This window comes from Lepidothrix coronata, unplaced genomic scaffold (genome assembly GCF_001604755.1).
Source record: "Lepidothrix coronata isolate B3197 unplaced genomic scaffold, Lepidothrix_coronata-1.0 Scaffold84, whole genome shotgun sequence".
Lineage (NCBI taxonomy): Eukaryota > Metazoa > Chordata > Aves > Passeriformes > Pipridae > Lepidothrix > Lepidothrix coronata.
The window spans coordinates 3,187,720-3,208,799 of NW_016690264.1; the positions used below are offsets into that span (position 1 = coordinate 3,187,720).

The 21,080-nt window shown below is 48.9% G+C and overlaps 1 protein-coding gene across 4 annotated transcripts in view; it reads right to left on the reverse strand.

The window, feature by feature from the left end:
* Positions 1-21,080, reverse strand: part of FAM107A (family with sequence similarity 107 member A) — a 28,489-nt gene that overhangs the window by 3,246 nt on the left and 4,163 nt on the right. For 2 of the 4 annotated variants that reach the window (XM_017820499.1, XM_017820498.1), the window contains exons 2-4: positions 14,012-14,075; positions 4,224-4,398; positions 919-1,075 (exon numbers count right to left, since the gene is read on the reverse strand). In XM_017820499.1, coding sequence (XP_017675988.1) covers positions 919-1,075; positions 4,224-4,398; positions 14,012-14,075 — 396 coding nt within the window. Of the gene's footprint in view, positions 1-918; positions 1,076-4,223; positions 4,399-11,647; positions 11,742-12,588; positions 13,116-14,011; positions 14,076-21,080 lie in introns of those variants that run through there. The other 2 variants (XM_017820500.1, XM_017820501.1) reach the window with 2 other exon arrangements.

Sequence of the window (21,080 nt, forward strand, 5' to 3'; positions counted from 1 at the left end):
TAATTTCTTTTCTTTTTCCTCTAGGGAGGAACATCTCCATCACAAAAGCAGGGGAGGGGTTCACTTCAGACCTGGCATGGGGGAGGGAGGAGGAGGTTTTAATCCTTCCCAGCAAAGGAGGCCTGTGAGCCTGGGAAAAGCTCTCAGCAGTTGTTACTATCTAAGGCAGGGTAAATCATTGTACTGCCTCACTTTTATGTGCAAAGTCTTTATGGATCTGCCCCTAAACCACCTTCTTTCATATTCCTGGTTCCTCTCTGAGAGTGCCAGACTTTGGTTTTCAAGTGATCACGGCTTGACTGACATTATTATTGTGTTGTTAATTAAATAAACTGGTTTCATCCATTTGCAGTGCAAATACTAGCAAGCAGGACAGAGTGACTTTACTTTCAGTGGTGATGAATCTGCTCCCTGATTGCACTGGTTTGGGTGAGAGGGCAGGCATGGAGCACCTGGGGCCTGGCTGTACTGCTGAAAGTGCACAGTGAATATTGCCTTCCCCAGGCATACTTTTGGCCAGGGTACATGTCAGGAACTGCACCCAAAAGCAGCCTCTCACACTACACCTCAGGGTTCTGAGCACCCCTTTAGTGGATGTCGCAATGGCTTCCATGCTATTTAGGCTGCTTCAAACTGGAAAACACACCCCAGGGACACTGTGTGGGACCCAGAGGAGATCCAGGGCTAGTGGTGTGTGACAGGGGTTCTGGGTGGGGTGGTACAAATGTGGTGGATCCCACTGCGAGGATGAGGGTGCTGCAGCTGCTTGGGGCAGCAGTGAAGGATGTACTGTGGCTCCTGGTTTTATGGAGGGGTAGCAGCACTATACCTTGGGTTGAGCCTCAGCCAACCCATCTCCCCAGTGCCTTGTGTTGGGTGGTTAGGATAACCCAGGGATGGCTGAAAGCTCAGTTCTACCTGATCCAGCCTCTGGTGCCTCTTTAATAGCTCTTTTTCAAAAGGAGACTGCAATTTCTTTGCCTCTTCCTCTTCCTTCTTCTGTTTGATGAGCAGATCTCGCCGTCGGTGTTCAAGCACCCGCTGCAGCTCTGGCTTGCTGTCCACACCCAAACCTCTGTGGATAAAACGCAGATAAATCAGGGTCAGAGTGCCTACACCCTGGGGAGTGACCAAATTGCCAGCCTGGCAACCCCAAAACTGTTCTCTTTCCTAAATGGAAACATGGGAGACCTGGTCCACGAACCAGCCCTGGTCCACAGATCCATCCACAAGGTTTGGGGGTGTTACAACACTGCAGGGATGGTGCCTTGGGCTGCCTGTCTGGGGTGGGCACAGTTTGCTGTCCCTGTATGGCGTGTGCGGTGCTGGAAGTTCCGTGGATCCCATTGCACTGGGGCACTACAGCTTTCTGTGTCAGGTGTGGAAATGGGACCTTCCATTGGCTCCCGCTGTTGCTGGTTTTAGTGGTGTCAGGTACGGATTCAGCTGCGTTGAAGACGTTTGAAATAATGACGATTTTTTTCCCACCAGCAGGGGTAGTCATTGGTCTGCAGTAATTGTCCTGGCAGCTCCTTTCCTCCCTGTGCATCCTGTCTGAAGCTTTGCTTCATCTGAAGCTGAGGGCTGGCAATGCCCCCGTTGACATGGATAGTTTGGGTCAAGAGGCCAAAATTAAATGTCCTTTTCTCTTGGAAGCTGGAGGGTTTGGTGATTGCGCAGGTGCCTGGCTCCCCTTTGTTGCCTGAAGCATCTCAGGTGAATCCCTGTCCTGTGAGGGGTGGAATCATGGAAAAGGAGACATAGCAAGGCCATGCAGGCAGGGCATAAATACGTGGTACATGCAGGCAGGGCATAAATACGTGGTAAAGAGATGGTAGAAACAAGTTTCAGAAACCTCACACTTTGGATATTGCCATGGCTGAATTTAGACACTCAGATTTACCTCCTGCAGCTGACCCTGGCCACCTTCCCACTGGCTTCTTCCCCACTGGAAGCATGTGAGTAATCGTGGATGGTGTTTGGTATTCCTGTGGGTGAAGGTCTATTTTGAGCCGAGGAGGGACCTCCCCATGCCTGTGCTAAGGGCTTGCCCAGGGCATGGCAGGTTGGGAAGTGCTATTAATGCAAAACTCCTTCTCAGCACTGGGGGGGGTCTCCGTTCACCAAAGGCTGGTTGGTTTTGGCTAAGGTCGTTTGAAAGCAGAGACATCAAACCTTGTGGGCTGCGGATTTCTGGGCAGGGTGGCAGGTACTGAGGTGGTACCTCACAGCACAAGAAACTGAACTGGCAGGCAGGAGAGAGAAACACTCTCCAGATGCAGCAAACCAAACCTCTGTTCTATCATAATGTGGCTGGGGACCAGTGCCAGGTTTAATAATACTTCTGACTGTAATTTCTTTTGCTTTATGACAGGACAAACTTCACAGCAACATCAGTGAAGGCAGTCCTAGCCTTGGCCCCGGAGCTTTTGTGATGGTTTTTCGAGGCAGGAACAACTTGGATGCTGCAAAATTGCTTTTCCCAAGGCTTGAGAGAAGGCAAACCTGCCTTGGCTTGCTGGAGACACACCATGCAATGTTGCTTGTGGATTTGTTACTATTCTTTGATTTAATCAGCCGGTGTTGTTAGTGCCCAGAGGTGTTGACTAAGATAAGGATTTTGTTACACAAGCTGCTGATTTGAGTTGCTTCTCCCCGCTGCTTGAGGGGAAAAAAACAACCAAAGCAGAAACAGGAGCAAGTCATAGACCCTTTTCTCTCTCCTTCTTTCCTCCCTCCCTCTTCAGTAACATGTAGCAGGAAGCAAAACTGGTGGATTTGAGAGTGACAGGAAACCAGCAACGATGGGTTATTGTTTCCAGTAGGGTTTGTTTCACATACTTGCTGAAAAATAGCTGGGAGGTCAAAGTCAAACCAGTTTTAAACTGAGGCATGAGGGGGGTCAGGGTGTGCAGGATGGCTGCAGTGGAGCTGCCTCCTGCCAGTACCTGATGGCACATGTGGATGTAACAGTGGCAGGCACAGAACTGGAATAATAAAGAGTGATGATGTGCTTTGTGTTTGCCAGTGTGAAGTCCAGCTCAGTCTGATGCCATGGGATCTGCACCCCATCTGCTGCCATTCACCTCTGTGGCTCCTGTTGCAGGGATTTCCTGTTTCTTTGTTCCATCATAGGTAGACTGGATCAATGTTCTTTGAGATCAAAGCCAATGCTGGTGGGTGACCCTTTAAACTGAGCAGTATCACTAGGGAGGAGATGGTCACTCTCAAGCCAGAGAGTTTTAAAAATATCTGGCTGGTATAGTTACCTCTGCCTTGATGCCAGAGAATGGTCCCTGTAATTCTTCTGATTCTGGGAAAATCAAATCAAACCCAAGCCCAGCCAGTGCCAGTATTGATTAATGCACCCCACTGGCAGGCTTGATTGTTCCCTGAATTAATATACGTGTCTGGTTCTCGAGATGACTGCAGTCCTTCAGAACAGAGGCTGTGCTCCTTTTAATTAGGCGGCCAAAGAGCTCTCGAGTCAGGGTATTTCAGGGCATTCGAAAAATGTCAATATAAAGCCAGCAGATTTCTCGCTGTGCTTAAAAGCCTCTGAGCTGAATATGATTTTATTGCACTGATGTTCAGACAGTTGCTGTAAAGGAATAATATGGTCGTAGGTTCTCAGTCCTTGGTGTGATTTTCCCGATGTTGTATCTGCACCCCCAAAAAGTTAAGTTGCAGTGGTAGGGTAGGAAGTCAGGAATATGAATTCTAGCCTGTTTTTACCCACTTGTTATTTAGGGAATCAGTGATTAGCCTTCTCCTTATACAGATGATCTCACCCCAGTGCTCCCCCAGCTTTCAATGGCTCATTCCAGCCTGCACTTCTTCCTGCCTCTGAGTTGACCTTCAAGCACACAGGAGTGATGTACATTCCTGGGGGCTTTGCAAGTCAGTGGTGGAGAAAGAAAAACCAGAAAAACCTTCATGTAACACCAAGAGTGGGGCTCTAGGAATGCCTTGCATCTTCCAGTGCTTGTGGCTCTGAAAAGTGCCAGCTGATGCTTCAGGATGGCAGAGCAGGGGCTTTCTGTTCTGCTTTTGTTTTAAAAGAAACTGTCGCATCAGAGAAAAGAGGAAGGGTCTATGGCAAGTTTTATGTTTACAAGTGAAGGGATTTATTGTGCCCTGTGCACCTGTGCCTCAGCTCCTGAGCTCCGATGGCTCAGCACCTCTTGGACTGTTCCAGTGGTGGGTTGTTTACCTTGTCTTACCTTTTGTGGTTCATCAGCAGTTCTCTGTGCAGCTCTTGATGGCTCTTCGAGGCTTTTACAGGATTTAGGAGCTTTTTAGGTTTGATGAGGTCTGGGTTTCCATCTATGTAATCTGGGTGAGTCAGGATATTCCCACCATCTGGTCTCTCCCGTTGTATTTCAGTGTACATCGATGCTGGAAGAAAAAAGAGGTGTTTGCGTGAGGAGTCTCACCCTGCTTGGTGTGGGAACCCACTGGAGCTCTCCTCCCCTGGACAAGACAGAGGAGAAGAGATGGTGCCTGTCCCAGCTGCTTGACACCGTGTCAGTGTCTGAGTGCACGTGCCTTCGTGTGCTGGTGAGGGATTTTTAGAGGTTTTAAAAAATGTTCCTTTTGTGTTGTTGATAAGACACATATTAATTAGATCACTAAAATTACTTGCCAGCCACTTGCTTCAGTGGCTGCAGCATTTAGTGCCAAGGATTAATTAATGCAAGATAGGTCTGACTAAAACTGGAAGCAGCCACGGATGTGGGCTGTGCTGAGCTGCTGCTTTGGGTGTCCTGGCTGCCGCTGTCAGTCCCTTGACACAAGGGGTTGCTGTGGGATTTGAAGGGTTTCTGAAACACTGGCTTGAGGAAGTGCTGCTGCATCTGAAACCTCTTGACAGGGAAAGATTTTGCTGATATCCTGCTGACCAGGATCGAGCCCCGTGCCAAGAAAAGCACCATTCGCCCAGGCAGTCTGGGATCATGCTGTAATAATTTGTATGTTGGATGTAAGAACAAGAGCCTCCTGTTTTGGAAGGGATGGCAGCTTAGATTTCAGGCAAACCGCAGGACATGCTCACTGCTGGTGTTTTCCAAGTGCTTTACATTTTCTCTTTATAAAAAACCCTATACAAAGTGAGTGCAAAGCACAAGTTATAAGACAAACTACATGTGGTGGGCTGTGTCTTTAAATGCAGAGCACAGTAGATCTGCCTCCAATTATTCAGTGTATGGTCTAATCAGGGGCTCAGAAAGAGCAATTTATTCTTGACTATTCACTTGAACAATTTGGAAGTTTACCAGTAAGAACAAAAAGTCCCAGGAAAAGGGTGTAGGCAGCTTTAGGTCTTTAAATGTCTCATTATTATTTTTGGGGACCTAGGATGAAGCTATATGGGTTGATGGAGCTGCAAGGAAAACAGTTGTTCAGTAATGCTGCCTCTTTCTCTTATTTCAATCTCATATATAAAAGGAATAAAACCTTTTTAAAAGAGAAATCAATAAAAAAAGGCAAGAGAAAGCAGACTAGGTCATTCTTTCATAGTCAGTTAAGTACTTATTAAATGTGAAGTGGATTGCAATCAAATGGGATTGTGTAAGGAATAATACTGCTGAAGAAATGATTCAATATCAAACAACTTCTCATTGTGGCCAGTGCCCTACTGCTTTGGGAACAAAAGAAAACAAATCAGAGCTCATTACAGGAGTGTAATTGGGGTGAATAGTTCGGTACATATTTAAAGTGCCCCTGGAAGCTGGAATCAGTGGTTTTTTTGTATCAAATTATTTTCCTCTAGGGTCACACATCACTGCTGGCAGAAGGGAAGGTGACATGATTTGATGTTTGGTGGCAAGTGCCAGGCTGACTGAAACCCCTGCAGGGCCGGACTCCTCAGGCTGAAATTGGGGGCTCAGCGTTGCCTTCCAGAGAGATGCACAGACTGAAGAACAGCCAAGGGTTAAGGCAGCACAATTTCATGGCTAATTCTTGTTAGATGAAAACCAGGTTTTGAACAATGAGAAAAACATATCAGATTTTCACTGGGATAAAATTGCTTTGTTTTTTTTTCTTGTACTTCTCCCCTTTTTTTTTCTTTCTTTTTTCACAGAAGAAGAGGCAGTCAAAAGACAAGGAAGGAAGGTACAAAAGCACAGGTTTGTTTTGGCATGAATGAAACGGTTGAGCTCCTGTTTCAAATGGCAAAGCTATGTCTTCATTCTTCAAACAAAAAGTCTCTCCATGGAGTAACTTAAATGAAATGCCAGGTGTTTTTAATGGAAACACTGTTTCTGGACAGCTATACTAATGGACGAACCTCAATGCCACTGTGTCATCCCACTGCCCTTTCTGGCTGTTCCTGTGCTGTCGTTTAGTCCAGAGCTGCCTCCAGTGACACAGATGCCCACACTGGCTTGTGTGCTGAGTACCAAATCCTGACACATGTCAGGAGAAGGGCTGGGGCATATCCATCTTGGATTTGTCCATCTTAAATCCACCTGTTGTGCTTTGCTAGGGGATAATGCAGCAAGCAGCAAGCGTGGAAGGATTACACAACCAACCAAGCCTGAAGGACCAGCCTGGATGCTGTAAATGGCTGAAACTCAAGTGACTTTGGTATTGTTTTCTGGACTGAGTAGCTCTCATGTCCTATGCCAGCTCTTGGGGCACTGGGGCAGCACTTTTACTTATAAAGTACTGTTTTTCCCCTTCTTCCATGAGTGGAGTTTGGGTTTCCTTTTGCAACTCAGGAGTGGGAGTCCCTTCTCCTATACCCCAAGATCCAGATCCTGGGAGATTCACTTGGGGTAGGCTGTCCCCATATCCACATAGGTCTAACACTCAGCGGTGTACAACCCCATGGCACAGTGTCATCCAGCCCTTCAGTCTGATCTTGTGATGTTTTCCTCAGACACCCAGGATGATCAGAGAAGGGCCCCCCTTCCATCTTGAGGGGCGCTCTGCTTATGCAGCATTTTGGGGGAGCACTCTGGAGGTTTTGAAGGGGCTAATGGGGTTATTTTCAGGCTGCAGCAGTCTAATGTTGCGTGGCCGAGGCTTGCAAAGAAGCAGCAATTTATCAGTCTGTTTATTGAAGGCAGATGGGAACTTTTCCCTGAAACTAGTACAACTTAAGAAAAAAACTAGGAAGAGAGGAGTGGGAGGAACTGAAATGGACTGGAAGTACTTCTGGCCAGGCACTGTTAAACCAGCATGCAAAAGTCCTCACCAGGAGTGCAATTTGCCTGAACAACACTGCAGGGGCCAGGACACAGCAGGTAGCTCTGTGCTTGGTTTTCATTTTGCTAGATGTGCCTAGGGGTGTGCAGACACCCACGTTGAGGTTTGGCTTCCAATGGGTGTCTGTACTGCTGCCCTGGGGACAAAGTCAAAGTCCTGACTGGGACTGGAAGGAGCCTTGAACCTCACTACAAGAATAGCACTTTAAACCTTCAGAAGCCCTCAATCTGGAACAATTCAAGGAAAGTCTTTCTTTGCGTTGAGCAGAAAAAGAAAAATGAGAATATAAAGATATTGGTGTACCCAAAACACAGCTTGGGGTTATGCTGAGAGTAAGGACAGGGCATCCTTTTTCCTGCAGGTTGGCAAATAGGGACCCAGTGCAAAACGTTTCTCAGGGAGTAGATCTATCATCTTCAAGACCTGATGTAATTCTTGTCCATGTAAGGGGAGACAGACTGCTATCATGCTGCTTTTTGTCATTATTTATGGTGCTGGAGGTGTAAATCAAGCCAGGTCTCTGCAGTGGATTTACAGCAGGGTGTCTCTTTTTGCATGATTCAGATGTAGATCAATGAACAAGGCTCTGCTCTGGCACCTCCCTGGCCACCATCATAAATCAGCAAAAGATGTTGGACATTTTTATATTGTTCTTGGCAAGATATAACCAAAAAAATACACGTGAATGTTAATATCTTCTGCTGTACTCAGAAAGACAGTGTGACCTTTTAAATAGGTCTGCTTTGGAGTGTTGCTTATAAAAAGTAGCTCTGTTTTCTTCGACACATTCAGTCTTTTGCTTACTTTTAGATATTTTCCCTTCCCTCGCTTCTAGAAGCCTGAGGCTTTCTAAAGAAGGTGTGTTTCCAGTTTCTTTTCTGTTAGTAAAAAGCAAGACTGGTGGGATGAAGATGCCAGGGACCCTGGCAGAAGCTTAGGCTTCACATGTGGAGTTATCTCCTCTCTCAACTGTATCTGTGAAATGAGCTCCCAGTCTTGATTAGTTTTCTAGGAGACCCCATAGGGAATTTTCAGCATCTTTGACATGGCCCAGAGACCAGCCACCTTCCTGCCCCAGAGTATGGGACTGGCTGGAGGACAAAACCAACATTTTAATGTCTTGGTCTGTTCTGACCTAAAGCAAAGCCCAAATTCCTGCTCAGACTGCCTGGAAATGCTTATAAATCCCCCAATTCCTGGGAGAGTTGCACTAAAATCATCAGTCTGAAATCCTGGGGCAAATTGTTTTCACTTGTGATTATGCTCAGCCCTAATCTTTTTGAGGAACAGGATACCAGGCAGCTTTGGTGCAACATTAAATGCCTTTGAATTTTGCAAATATATATTAAATATACTCTACTAGGGGCATAACATGAGATGTGTTGCTTGGGGTGCTGAGTGACTTTTGTGCGGCCCAGGGCAAGGAGAAAGGTTTTAGCCTGCTCCTGGAAAGGAGGAGGAAGAGGAGGAAGAGGAGGAGAAGTGGAGGGCTGGCTCATGCCCAGGGTTTGGCCTGGCCAGAGCTGAGCTACACTTCCCTTTGCAGCTGCTGCTTTTTGGTTTTCCCTCACTTGGAGGAGATGCCCTTCACAGAGCATTTATTTAGGATTAAGCAACTTGTCTCTCAGTGGTGGGTTGCCCTCTGCATCAGGGCCGTGTGCTGCTCCTTGCGCTGCCTCTGGCAGCCTGCTCTACTGTCCGGTTGGAATGGAAATAATCCCCAGGAATGTTAAGAGGATTAACAGTCCTGGAAAGGGCAGGTAACCTGAGGGGTGCAGCTCAGCTTACGGCTGTCTACATGGCTACAGCTGTTCTTTACAAGGGGAAAACCTTCAGAGACTGGAAACAAAATTAATCCATAGATGTTGGGTTTAGGAAGCTGTAGGGTGCAGGTCTGGGCTCCTGCCCAGCACCTCTTTGCTTGCACCTGGGTAGAAGAATGGATGGTACAGCAGGACACCAGCTGCTTTTTGCAGGTTTTCATGTGAAATGCCTTCTCTCCCTGACTTTTGTTTTGCCAAGCTCTCCTTGACATCCTGCCTCCTGTGACACGGCCTGCACATCCCTCCACGCTTGTCCATGCCACCTGCATCCTTAACCTGCAAAGCTCTCAATGCTGCCTTTTGCAGCGTAGGTCAGTGTTCAGCTTTGGCTGAAATCTAGAAAGCAAACATAGCTCACAGTGGTTTATTTCTGCTGTCTGTGTCATTTGAGAACTGATTTTCCAATTAGAGCATCTTAGGAGAGGTTTGCCAGTAGGGCCAGATGATGACCAAACTGCTCTTGTCAAAAATATTGTATGGGCATCCCTTTCTGGGCAGAGAATGGGCTTCTGTGAAATGCCACCCCCATAAAAACAGTCAGAAGGCATTATTTTGGGACTGGGATCCATACTCAGAGGACATTGCCATCTGTGATTCTGGGAGACCCTGTTACTTGGTAGAAGGAATCAGACTGGGCAAAAACCTCAGGGACATCCAGGGTCAGAGCCCTGGGTCTGGGTTTGTAAAACCAGTGACCCAAGAGACTGCTTCGTGGGCAGAAACGATCACTTAAAACTGTGGTTACAGGGAAGAACTTCTGGTTTTCTGGATTCCTGGGATTTATTAATGAATGTGTCTTTTTTAAAGGACCAAGAGATTAATGAAGTGCTGCTGAAAGCGGCTGGTCATACACGTCCTGCAAGTCAGGTGGCTGCAAAACCAACACATCAGGACGGGTCAGCAGAGCGAGTTTAAAGCTATTTACACAAGTAGCCCGAGCCTGGGAAATAATGTGAGTTTCTGACACATTTAAAAGTTAACAAACTCGTAACTGCAGTTCATGGGGAGGAAACCTTCCCTTTTCTGGGCTACAGACCCTGATAGCATCAGCTCCCTGAGGAGCCTTCCTTTCCCCGCAGTGAGGGTGCCATCCCTCACAGCCCTCTTGGGAAGGCTGAGAGGAATGGGGCCTGTCCTCACTCCTTGCAATGGTTTGCATGTGCAGGTGGAGGTGTGTGGGATCTTTAAACTGGCCTCTGTTACTTTTAAGCACTGGCACACTTCTACCTGTTAACCAGACATTCACTTTTTTTTTAATTTAGGATATGTCAATGTGTTTGTCAATGCGTTTCAAATGCCTGAAGTGGAGCCAGACTTTGGCTCTACGCCTTTTCCTGTGAGAGTGTAATGTCAGACAAGGTCATGCTGTATGTTAAGTCCTACAAAGAATGAAGCTGAAAGTTTGTCTTTTGTTTTGGATTCTTCAATTGATGACATTTCCTAATTTGCATGACTTTTCTAGTGTTAGTTAATTGTATTTGAGAAACACAGAATAGCTGGGTTGGCAACGTGGGGCAGGGAAAGAATTGCATGTTGGTCTCTAAAAGCCCCAAAGCTTTGTGTGTTGAAAGCATCTTTCAGGTGTTTATCTGTGTGGTCGGTGGGTTCAGGGCATAGTGAGGCACCCAGATGCCAGCTTGGGTGAGTCAGATGTGGGTGCTGCACAACGGGGAGGCTCACAATGCCTGGACACCCTTTGGTGGGTGAGTCACTGCAGCTGAGCCCACAAAATATGCCCTATCACCCCAGCTAATCCATGTGCTGCTGTTACACAGCTGATCCCAGAACAAAATACCTGTAATTCACATTAGCTTAATGACTGCTGTGGTTTACTGCCCTGGTGATGGATGATGATGATGAGGTTAATAGTGGTTATGATGATGATAGTAATAATAATAATAATAATAATGATAATAATAATAATAATAATGTGAGCCTAAAGATTGACAGATGCTAACCACTACCCTCCCTGGGTGAGATGGCACCAGCTCCCATCCTCACTGTGATTTTCCTCTGCTCCTGCCGTGTCGGCAGCTCAGGAGCACCTCGTACCGATGGACCTGGCACACTCCTCCCTGCTTGTCACCAGGCGACCGTATCACCGATAAATGATACGCGTGCTCTGGGAAGGAGGCAAAGAGCCTTTGTCTGCTTTTAATCTATAGTTTTAAATAATTAAGCAAGGCTAATTCTGGTATTTATAATGCAACAGGGTGAGTGTAACTCGATGTGGCCGCCGTGGGAAGCAGTTCCCAGCTATCGGGTGGCTGCCTTGGGGCAGCAGGCGCGCACAGCCGGGGTCCCCTCACCTTCACTCAGCCCTGACGGTCAGGAATAAACCCCACGAGGTCACGGGGTCAGAAAGGGAGAGAAAACCCTAATGGAAATGTAAAACAGGGCTGGGGGAACACATTCCTGCAGCTCCCAGCACCGCTGCCACATGTCAACACTGTTCCTACCTCTGCCTCTCTTCTGAGTGCATGCTGGGGATGAGGCCCCTCACCAGTACAGCCCATGTTGCTCACCAGTACAGTCTGAGCTTCCCACCAGTACAGCCAGTGTTCTCCCACTATTTTAGCCAGTTCAACCCCAGTGCCCCGAGTCCTCCTTACCCTTGCAGAGTCTCGTGCCAGCACCGCAGACCCCAGGGCCGAGGTCCTCCAGTTACACCAGCACTAGAGGGCACAGAGTGGGCACTGGGCTCAGCCCGGGCTGCCCATGTGTCACCACCTGCAGTCACCCCAAAGGTAAAGAACTCTGGATGTCATGGTCACTGAGCTTTGCACTCATACACGTGTATTTGGAAGAGAGAAATCTCATCAGGTTTGAGGCTTGCTGGGCTCTTTGGGGTGTAGAAGTTAGTGGCTGGAAATGCTTGTGCTGTCAGGCAGCAGCAAGTGCCCCTTTGCTGTCAGGTTGGTTAATCATTTCATTTAATTACCTTGGACTGTGATAAGCAAAGATAGAAAGGCTCAGATCTCACTCTGTTAGCAATCACCAAGACATCCCATGCCTTTTACAAGCGGCATGTGAAGCACTTGTTCAGATTTGTTAGGCAGTGGCAGATGCTCAGCAGTCCTTCTTGACAATCATAAACTTTTAATCTCTCATCAAATATTTGCTCTGTGCATTTGCCTGCCTATGATAGATATGCACACCAATCAGTAATGAATACTTTAAGGTAGTTCAAAGGTATTTCGTTAAATATAGAGAAAATCCTCCCACAATGATTTGCAGGCATTGTAGTAGCCCCCTGTCCAGCCCAATGCCTCTCCAAGAAGAAGGTTTGAATTGCAGCATGGGTTTACAAAGGGAATTTCTTGCAGGATATGTTTGGAAAGGCAGAAGCAAAAGGTGCAGCTTCTCAAACAGCTACTGAAGTATTAAAGTAACATGATATCTCAAATAAAATTAAAACAGAGTCCCAAGTCACCTGTGCATAAACATGTATGCAGTGCAGAGCAACCCCATAGGGCTCAGCAGCCCATCCCACAGGAGGGAGCAGCAGAGAAGTGGGGATCCCCCGGGGCAGTTCGGGGGGCCCTGAGCTTACCTGATTTCCGCAGTGTGGCCCTGGGAAGCCCAGGGGGCAGGTGCTGCCCCGCGCCCCACGACATGGGGCTGTCGGGGCTGAGGCTGCTGCTGCTGCCTGGCTGCACTCGTGCCTGCGTGACTTTTGGCTGGGTCCGACGAAGCTGCCTGGCTACTGCCAGGTCTCTGCAGTGGGAGCCTGGACGGGAGGTCACGTGGAGGTGGCTGCTGCACCGGCGCTCCCTCCTCGCTGCTCTTGCCACCTCGAAAGGACCCCACTGAGGGCTGGAGCTCAGCTGGCAGCAGCCGGTGGCCTTGCTCACTCCTCAGTGCTGGTCCCAGAGGTCCCTCTGCAAACTTGTTCCCTTTGCTCTTTGTTGCCAGATGATGTTTTCCCAGGACGGATGAACAAGCGAATCACTCTTTCTCCCCAAAGCAAACAGCTCTGTGTGTGCCCAGGCACCCGAGCCGCCCGCTCGGCACAGCCGCTGCTGCTGGTGGAGAGGTCGTGTCCCTGCTCCACGGAGGATGATTTCTCCTCAACGTGCCTTAACCACTCTCCTGGAGAAATCAGATCGCCCCAGAGGAAGCCGCACGCCCACTCTCTTTAGCAACCACTGCAACAGCCAAGCCGGCACCAGGGCAACCGCTCGAGTTATCGTGATTATTCCCTGGCATGTTGCAACACCCTGTCATCAACCAACTGCTGCACGGCCCAGGGGAGCAGCTGCTGCACCCCAGGGGTAGGGGCTGCAAGAGGGAGAAGCAGCCCCTACATGGGGTCATGGGTATCCTGGTGGCATCAGAGCTGTGTGATGCCACATCATCACTGCCCCAAGTCTCTTCCAGCTGAGATGCAGCCCTTACTTGAACTGGTCTTCTTGTTCCCATCCTCGCTGTGGCTGGAGGTACCATGTTGGCTGTGAATTGCCACAGCCTGGGAAACCAGAGACTGCAAAGCTGGAGGAGGAGAAGCAACCACCTCAGCAACTCCTTTTGGCTCTTAGGTGGATGCTGTGGTCCAGTTCTGCCCAGGTTGCCCAGCGCCAACCTGCAGATGCCCAATGTCCCAGTCCCAGGAGGGTCAGGGATGGAGCACAGCCAGAGGAAGGCATTAGGATAGCCGGGGGAGCACTGCTGAGGTGCCCAGGCACCTTCACACACCATGGCACCCATGGTCTGTCTCAACCACGTCCTGGCCTGACATTCCTGGCCCCATGAAAGACTGGAGAAAGAGGCCAGGCTGCCAATGGACCACAGGGGTGCTCTTTTACTTATTTTCACATCTCCACAATTTGCTCCTCTCCATGTCTCAGCATTTCCCCCCATTCCAGCCATGTTTCTCAGCAAGGGTCTCAGCAGCACCAGGTGTGAGCAGAAGCCCCAGTCCCTCCCAGTTCACCTCCAAAGCTCTTTGTGGGGCAGCACAGGCTGCCGGCACTCACCTGAACCATCACTCCCTGGCTTCTTGCTCCCACTTGGACTCTTGGACTGAAGGGAATATTCTTTCTGGAAGGAAAGACAAGAGAGGAGTGGGAAAAGACTGTACAGATATTGCTGTATTACAGGAGATGCAACATAGGAGGCATTGCTTGTCCTTTGCTACTAGAGACTAAAAAAATTATTATTCTTTTTAACCTCCTGACCAGGAGCTGTTAAATTTAATTGACGTGGGGCATCAGATGCAGGAGACAGGAGGCAGGCTGGTCCACATTCTGCTGTGTGTGGTGTGTGTCCCTGTGCTTGTGTGAGCACAATCATCCAGACCTGTCCAGCCAAGGGCAGGGTTTGGCAGACCCCATGCAGCTTTTGCCTCTAAACCAAACCTGTGGTGAAGGAGAGGCTTTTAAGTGGGAAGGTTGTGCAGTTTTTCTACTCAAACTGCAGCCTGCCTCACAGCCCATGTGTGCCTCAAAAGCTTTTTGTGGCCAAGCAGACTCCCCTCATGTCATCTATTGCCCCATGGCCTGGCTGCTCATTGCACACTCTGAAAATACCATTTGGTGCTTTGAATGGAAAAAGAAATCTATACACATCTGTACTACTCCCCTTGGATCATCTTTGAACAGGCTTTGGTTCTGTGAATTCGCTGGAGATGTGTCTAAGGGGGAAAAGAGCATCAATTTAAACCCGCTTTGAGCTCCGAGGAAAGGGTGGTTATTGCTGGTGGATGTGGGAATGGAAACTATCAACACCTGCTTTTGACTGAGTAAAACAAATCAGAAAAATCCAGCTAAATTTTCTGGATATACTTCTGTCTGATCTGCCCTGGTGCCTGATGAGTTGCACATCTGGGCTCCTCTCTGCAGGAAAGTGAGTTTGTGGGGTGTTTAGGACTTCCTGTCCTAAACCAAAGGACTTTCCATGGCAAAGCTCTTTTTCTGGGAGCTCCTTGCTGAACAATTATCTTTACTATTTGAATTAGTTAGTAATCTCACCCTGTGCTCCTGTGTCTTTGGGATTAACAAAAAGCCTTTGTATTGCCCCTGTAGCTCCCTGAAGGTTACTGTGTGTAAGGGCGGTTGATTGCTGGGTGATATTTATTTGGAGTGGCTCCTGCAGACAAGGAGTTGCGTCAGTCACCAACTGCCCCCATGTTTCTAATGAATGCTGGGAGGAGGAAAGACCACAGCAGGGCCCTTGTTACTGGGGCTGTACATTAGATTGACTTTTAGCTGCTGAGTTACTGTGCTAGTGATTTTGGCTGCTGGCTGTCGTCTCTTTAGCCAGTTGCTGTGGCATCAGGAGCTTTATGGTGTGGACACGTCCCCTCTGTATTAAAACAGCCCAGACATGCCAAGTGAGTGCCCAACACCAATCTTCCAGGGATGTGTAATGCTGATGCAAATACAATGACAGTGAGATAACGCTGCCGCCGGGATGGGCTCGCTGTCTCCCTGACTGAGGGGCCTCCGTGCAACTGTGAGTGACAGAGCAGACAGCTCTGCCTGGTCCTTCCTGCCTGGATCTTTATTAAATCTCTGTGCTCAGCACAGGTTTGGGAGTGCAGCACTGCTGCCAGTCAGGCTTCTGGTCTGCAGGCAAAATTTTGGGTCTGCTAAAGTAACCCAGGGCTGGACTTGAGGCAGACATTGTTTTACCTCCTGCTGCAGGGAGGTTCTAGAGGCTGGTTAAACATTTCCTCTGCTGGGTTAATGCTAGATGTTGGCTGAAGTGCTGCTTGTGGTGGTGGGGACTGGCTGGGCAGCCCAGCCTTACCTCCCACCCTATGTGCCCTGCCCCCAGCACGAACTCTGTGCAATCCCATTACAACCTAAGAAGTCGTGCTGGTTGCACTGTGGTGGTGACCTTGGTGGTGGCCACGCCAAGGCAGGGGTTGTGTGGGCTGGTCAGAGCTATGCTGGGTCTCTGATACTGTGTCACCTCTGTGGCGCAGTGTGTCTGGTGACAACTCCTGCTAATCTCCACTTGAGTGTGTTTGCAGAGCAGGACAGCTCCTTGCACCTTGCAGGCTCACAGGAGCAGTTAATGATTGCCCAGATGATGGAGACTTTTGCCTGCTCCCCATGGGACAAAGCAGGGTATGGAACTCTGTCCCCAGAGAGCTGGGCAGGGGAACAGGTACCACAGGAGTCAGAGGCCTAAATTTGTCACAGTACAGAGGGGTCAGATGGGGAGGGTGTTTCAGTAGATGGGCAGAAAATGCCTGCTATTTCCCCAAACCTCCTGTTTCCATGTGAAAATCACTTCTGTGTGCAGTGCAACTGCATCTTGCGAGGAGTAAGAAGTAATAATAAAATCTAGCATCAGATGGTAACACTGTGCCCCTCTGCAGGCGAGCAGGACAGTTCTGGAGTCATTGCTGATGGGAGCAGGTACCACTTCCAATCTACAGCCAAGATCCTCCTGCATGGGATCCCCGTGCTGCTTTGACCCTGTCAGTGAGGACACCCACCACTTGAGCTGGAATTAGCCTGGTGATTAAATGGGTTAAATGCCACAAAGCAACACAAAGTATAAATAGTAAGTAGTCCCATGTTTTGCTTCTAAAGTAACACAGTAACACTGTTCTGTGTTACTCCCAGACATCCTGGACACCACTATATCCCAGCGGGACTCTTCCTGGCCCTGACTCTGATGCACAGCAAAGAGCTCCTGCAGCAAATATCTGGAGGCAGTTTTACAGGTGTAGGCTGCTTTGAACTATCAGTTCTAACCACCATCTTCATCCCTGGCTCCCTGATCAGGGGGTGCAACTTAAAGCCAACCACCCTGTATAAACCATTAATCAGTATTTGTTACTTGTCCCAAGTGTGGGTGCTCTAATATTTACTTCCAGCACAATTGATAGTAATTTTGAACCATGTTTGTGTTCTGATGAAAGCAGGGAAATGAGCCATCAGTGTGGTCAGATCATGAGCCATGGAAAGGGTGATGAAGATGGCTTCTGGCAGGTTCAGATCAATACAGGTGTCATTAAGGTGCAGTATCAGAGCATCTACATTGTATCTGTAGCCAAAGACTGAAGAAATGAATTAGGCAAGAAATTTTGGCAATCAGATCATGGTGATAAAGAGGTTTTGAAGTGGGCAAAATGCCACCCAGGCTGAGAACTGATGTGACTCTCCCACAGACCTGGTTTTGGGAAGAAGATGCCATTAGCAGGGGTGGAAGTTGCTCTACCTATTTAGGAGTAGGTGGGCTCAAAGAGCTGCTTTGTCCTTAAGGTGCTGTAGCAGCTGCTGACATCAGTGAACATCAATGAACACATCCATTGATTAAAATAGTGTTATTGCTTAACCCAGAGGCTTTGAAAGGAATTGTCATGACCTGGAACAAGGCACTGATGGTTGGCAGATCGAAGCCAGCATTTCTGTGTGTGATGAAGCCACAAAACATGCGATTTAGAGGTTATCCCAATTGTACTCTACCTCTGTTTTCAATTAGCCCCAAATATCCTCTTGCTGCTCCTGGTGCTCTGTATAAAAACATCTCTTATATGCTCCTGGATTCTGAGATCCCATCTAAGCTGTTGCTCAAATTTCTTGTGTTATTGCTGAATTCTGGTCTATCTGTGCTCATTTGCAGCAGCTGGGACTGATCCAGAGACTTCAATGAAATCATCCACTGGAAGGAACTTTGGAGGATTAGTAAGACTTTTTCCCATCTGTGATGTCAGAGCACAAAAATCTGTCAGCTTGACTGTTTTGCTTCAAAGTCCTGCCATGTGAGGTGTTGAGGTTTATTTGATTCAGCAAGCTGGTGCACATGTTTGCTGGGATGACACCGTCTTTTTGTCAAGGAGAAACAGAGAAAATCACCAGCATGCCACAATGCCTCATACTGCTGCTGATTCCCTGATGGCCTCGGCCAATGAAGTGCTGCAGTTTGGATGAATTTCTGGAATTTCTTGAGGGCTAGGAGAGGCAGTATAACACCGTGCTCCCTCCAGAGATGGCAGACTAGACCTTGTCTTCCTTGTGGAGGTCACGACATAGCTTCTGTCGGGGCTGTTGTGAGGAACTGCCTGTTCCTCTCTCTTGCAGAGGCAGAGCAATGCTGTTTGGGAGGGTTACTCCCTGATGGGGAGCTTGACTATGCACATTCCTCTCTCACAGTTCATTATGGGACACTGTTATTTTGGCAGGTTTCACAATCAGGACTGGCAGGCACCCAGGAGTCAGTGTCCAGGCACATCCCAGCATTCCTGAGCCAGCAGCTATGAAATCTGCTGCCACAGTGCTGCCCTTGTCATGGGAAGGGGCTTGGCAGGGTTCTGAACCACCACAGCACCCAGTACTTGCCTCAGCCCAGCCCCACTGCTCCCTGTCCTGGGTTGCTGGATGCTCAGCCACCCGTGCCCAGCCCTCCGTGCACACCTGCCCTGGGGAGAGCTGGTTTTTCAAGAGAAGCTGTGAGCTTGTATTACTCCTGTTTCCTGGCCACAACCATAGCTGATTTCACTATTGTATTGCAAAGGACTCTAAGAAATATCAAGTTATTGGTGTAACATTTCATTACTGGTCTTTTGACCTCTACAAGTCTGCAGCCTGTCTCAGACTGAAGTGAAGCTGAGGGCAGATGCTTGTGGCCACTCTCACGAGAGCAATCAGCAGCTTCAAGGATTTTTTTGACTACATCAGTTTGTAAATTTAGGCTTACAGAAGGAGAGGGGCTCTCAGTCTGGCTATGGGGCCAGGCTGACATTCCTGCAGCTCCCACATTGCTCTCGGGGAGCACCAGCCAGGTGGCCACTTTTCTGCCTGGTCGAGTAGAAAATTGCAAATGCTTCAAATAGTGCTTAGTGTTATTTTATTCGTAAAGAAAACACAATTTGACACAGATGAGCGCCGTGTTGACCTCTGCCTGTCTTTGTCACCAAAGCCACTCCCCTCCTAAATCCCTGTGGCCCCAGAAGGCAAGCACAGCCCTCCTGTGGCCATGAAAGCTGGCAAATCGAGTCCCATTTCACTGACTGTCCAGAAAAAAAGACAAAATAAACTAGAGCAGGGAGGCAGCAGCATGGGAATGGGGGCTTGCTGGAGCTGCCAGCCCCAGGGCAGGGAGCCCCACTGAAGTCCCTGCTGCAGCTGAGCAAATGCTGCTCCCCTGCTGCTCCCCAGTGCACGCCCGGGGAGGTGCAATACGACACAGCAAAAAATTTCCTGCAGATTAATGAAAGCAATCAGTGACAGGGCTCAGCCCCATGGCAGCCGTTGCACAAGGTTCATTTGTCAGCATTCAAGCTGACGGCAAAGCCAAACATCCCCCTGCGAAGGGCACGGGGAGGCTCTCGGCACAAACCGGAGCAGCACATCCATCCATCAGTGTGGTGCCCATGGACCTGCTGTTCTCCTGTGGTGCGAAGGAAGTCCTCACCTGCAGTCCAGTGCATTTTAACCTGGTCCCCTCCATACCTCCCCTGCACACAACACCTCTGCATGCCAGGGCAAAGCCAAATTGCTGCCCTGCTCTCTATTGGCAATACCTATATCTCGAACCTCAGTGTTGTCAGCAGCAGGTAAGCTGTTGCTATGGATAAACCATTTTTACCTGTCTCAGGAGCTTATTCTTACCCTGTGCTGGAGATGTGGTACCACTGATGAAAGTGAAAGACTGCTCCACTGTTTCTGGGGATGCAGCTGACTGCAGGGGAAGAGCATCAGTCACTGGCACAAAAGGGCTCCAGCAGCTTTGAAGTGAATTGTTGTCATGTTGCAGAGAGACCATTAAGACACCCTAAAGTTCCCTGAAGAATGTTGTTTTGCAAAAAGTGAGGCTTTTGCCACATGATTAATAGGGACAATATTTATTTCTGGTACAGTGCCATGCTGTCCTAGAGCTACCAGGCTGCAGTGGCATCATCACTCCATTTCACAACTGGGGACCATATGTAAGTGGCCAAGGTTAGAGCTGCCATCAGCAATCTGCTCTTCTGACAGCACCTTGCTGAGCTCTTTACCTGCCCAGGGTTACTAGAATAGCTCCTTAGCTTGTAAAAATGGGGTTTGTGAAAAGTAAGGGCAGAAATGCCCCATCAGCCCCAGGCACTTCTGGTAACAAGCTCTCAGGGCAGAGTGGTGTGGTCTGTTCCCTGTGAGCAGCATGTGCCACTGGGGTCCTACGCAGAGGAGACCCCACAGGGAAGAGGACAAAAGGAAGGAGGTTTGGAAGTTATCTGGGATAAGATGCCACCTTCCAGGCTGAAAATGCCACCATGGGCAGCAAATGGAGAAGGCAGCGAAGGAAGAGGTGAAGCATCCCTGTTATTGCAGGGTTCATGAGGAGGCAGCAGATGCCACTTAAACAAGACCCCCAGGAGCAGAGTGAAGCAGTGAAGCCTTTAATTGCTTTAATCCATTTTTATCTGTGGACTGCTGAGCCATCCCAGAGCCAGCAGCTGCAGCATTTCCCATGCAATGATCTTGGTCTCCCCATGAACACATTGTGCACCTCCCTTCAGTTTGAGCCCTCTCCATGGCTCCCTTGCAAAAGGCAGCATTGGCCAGTGCCAGATAACCTCTGCCCTTGCTCTGGAGGGGCTGGCATCACGCTCCTCTGCGTCCTGCCCCGCACCCTCACCCACAGATCAAACCCCTGTGCCCCAGCTTGTCATGCACAGACTGGTGAGATGTGCTTGGTCGCCTTACTGGCACAGAGGCTGCATGTCCCTCTCTGAGTGTGCATCCCCACGCTGCTCCAGGGCAGAGTCAGCTGCTGGAGCTGGTGTGGGTACCGTGGAGCTGACCTTGCACTGTGCTGAAGGGTGCAGCACATCAGCTGCTGACCTAGCGCAGCTGCAGAAGCAGCAGAGCAGGTTGGGGAAGGCTCACTGTGTCCAAATTAGTTCCCTGTCTGCACTGAGCCCATATGAGCTCTCTCAGGACTAAAATGTCAGCCTTTCTGGAGGCAGAGAGTGGGTTATGTTAGATGTTGGAGGTGGTTTACTAGTGCTGTCTGGGTACTCACGGTGGACGGGTAAGAAATAAAGCTGTGGTCTCATTCCCAATATAAAGAATTTGACTTCTGAGGTTTGGGATGCCACAGCATTTT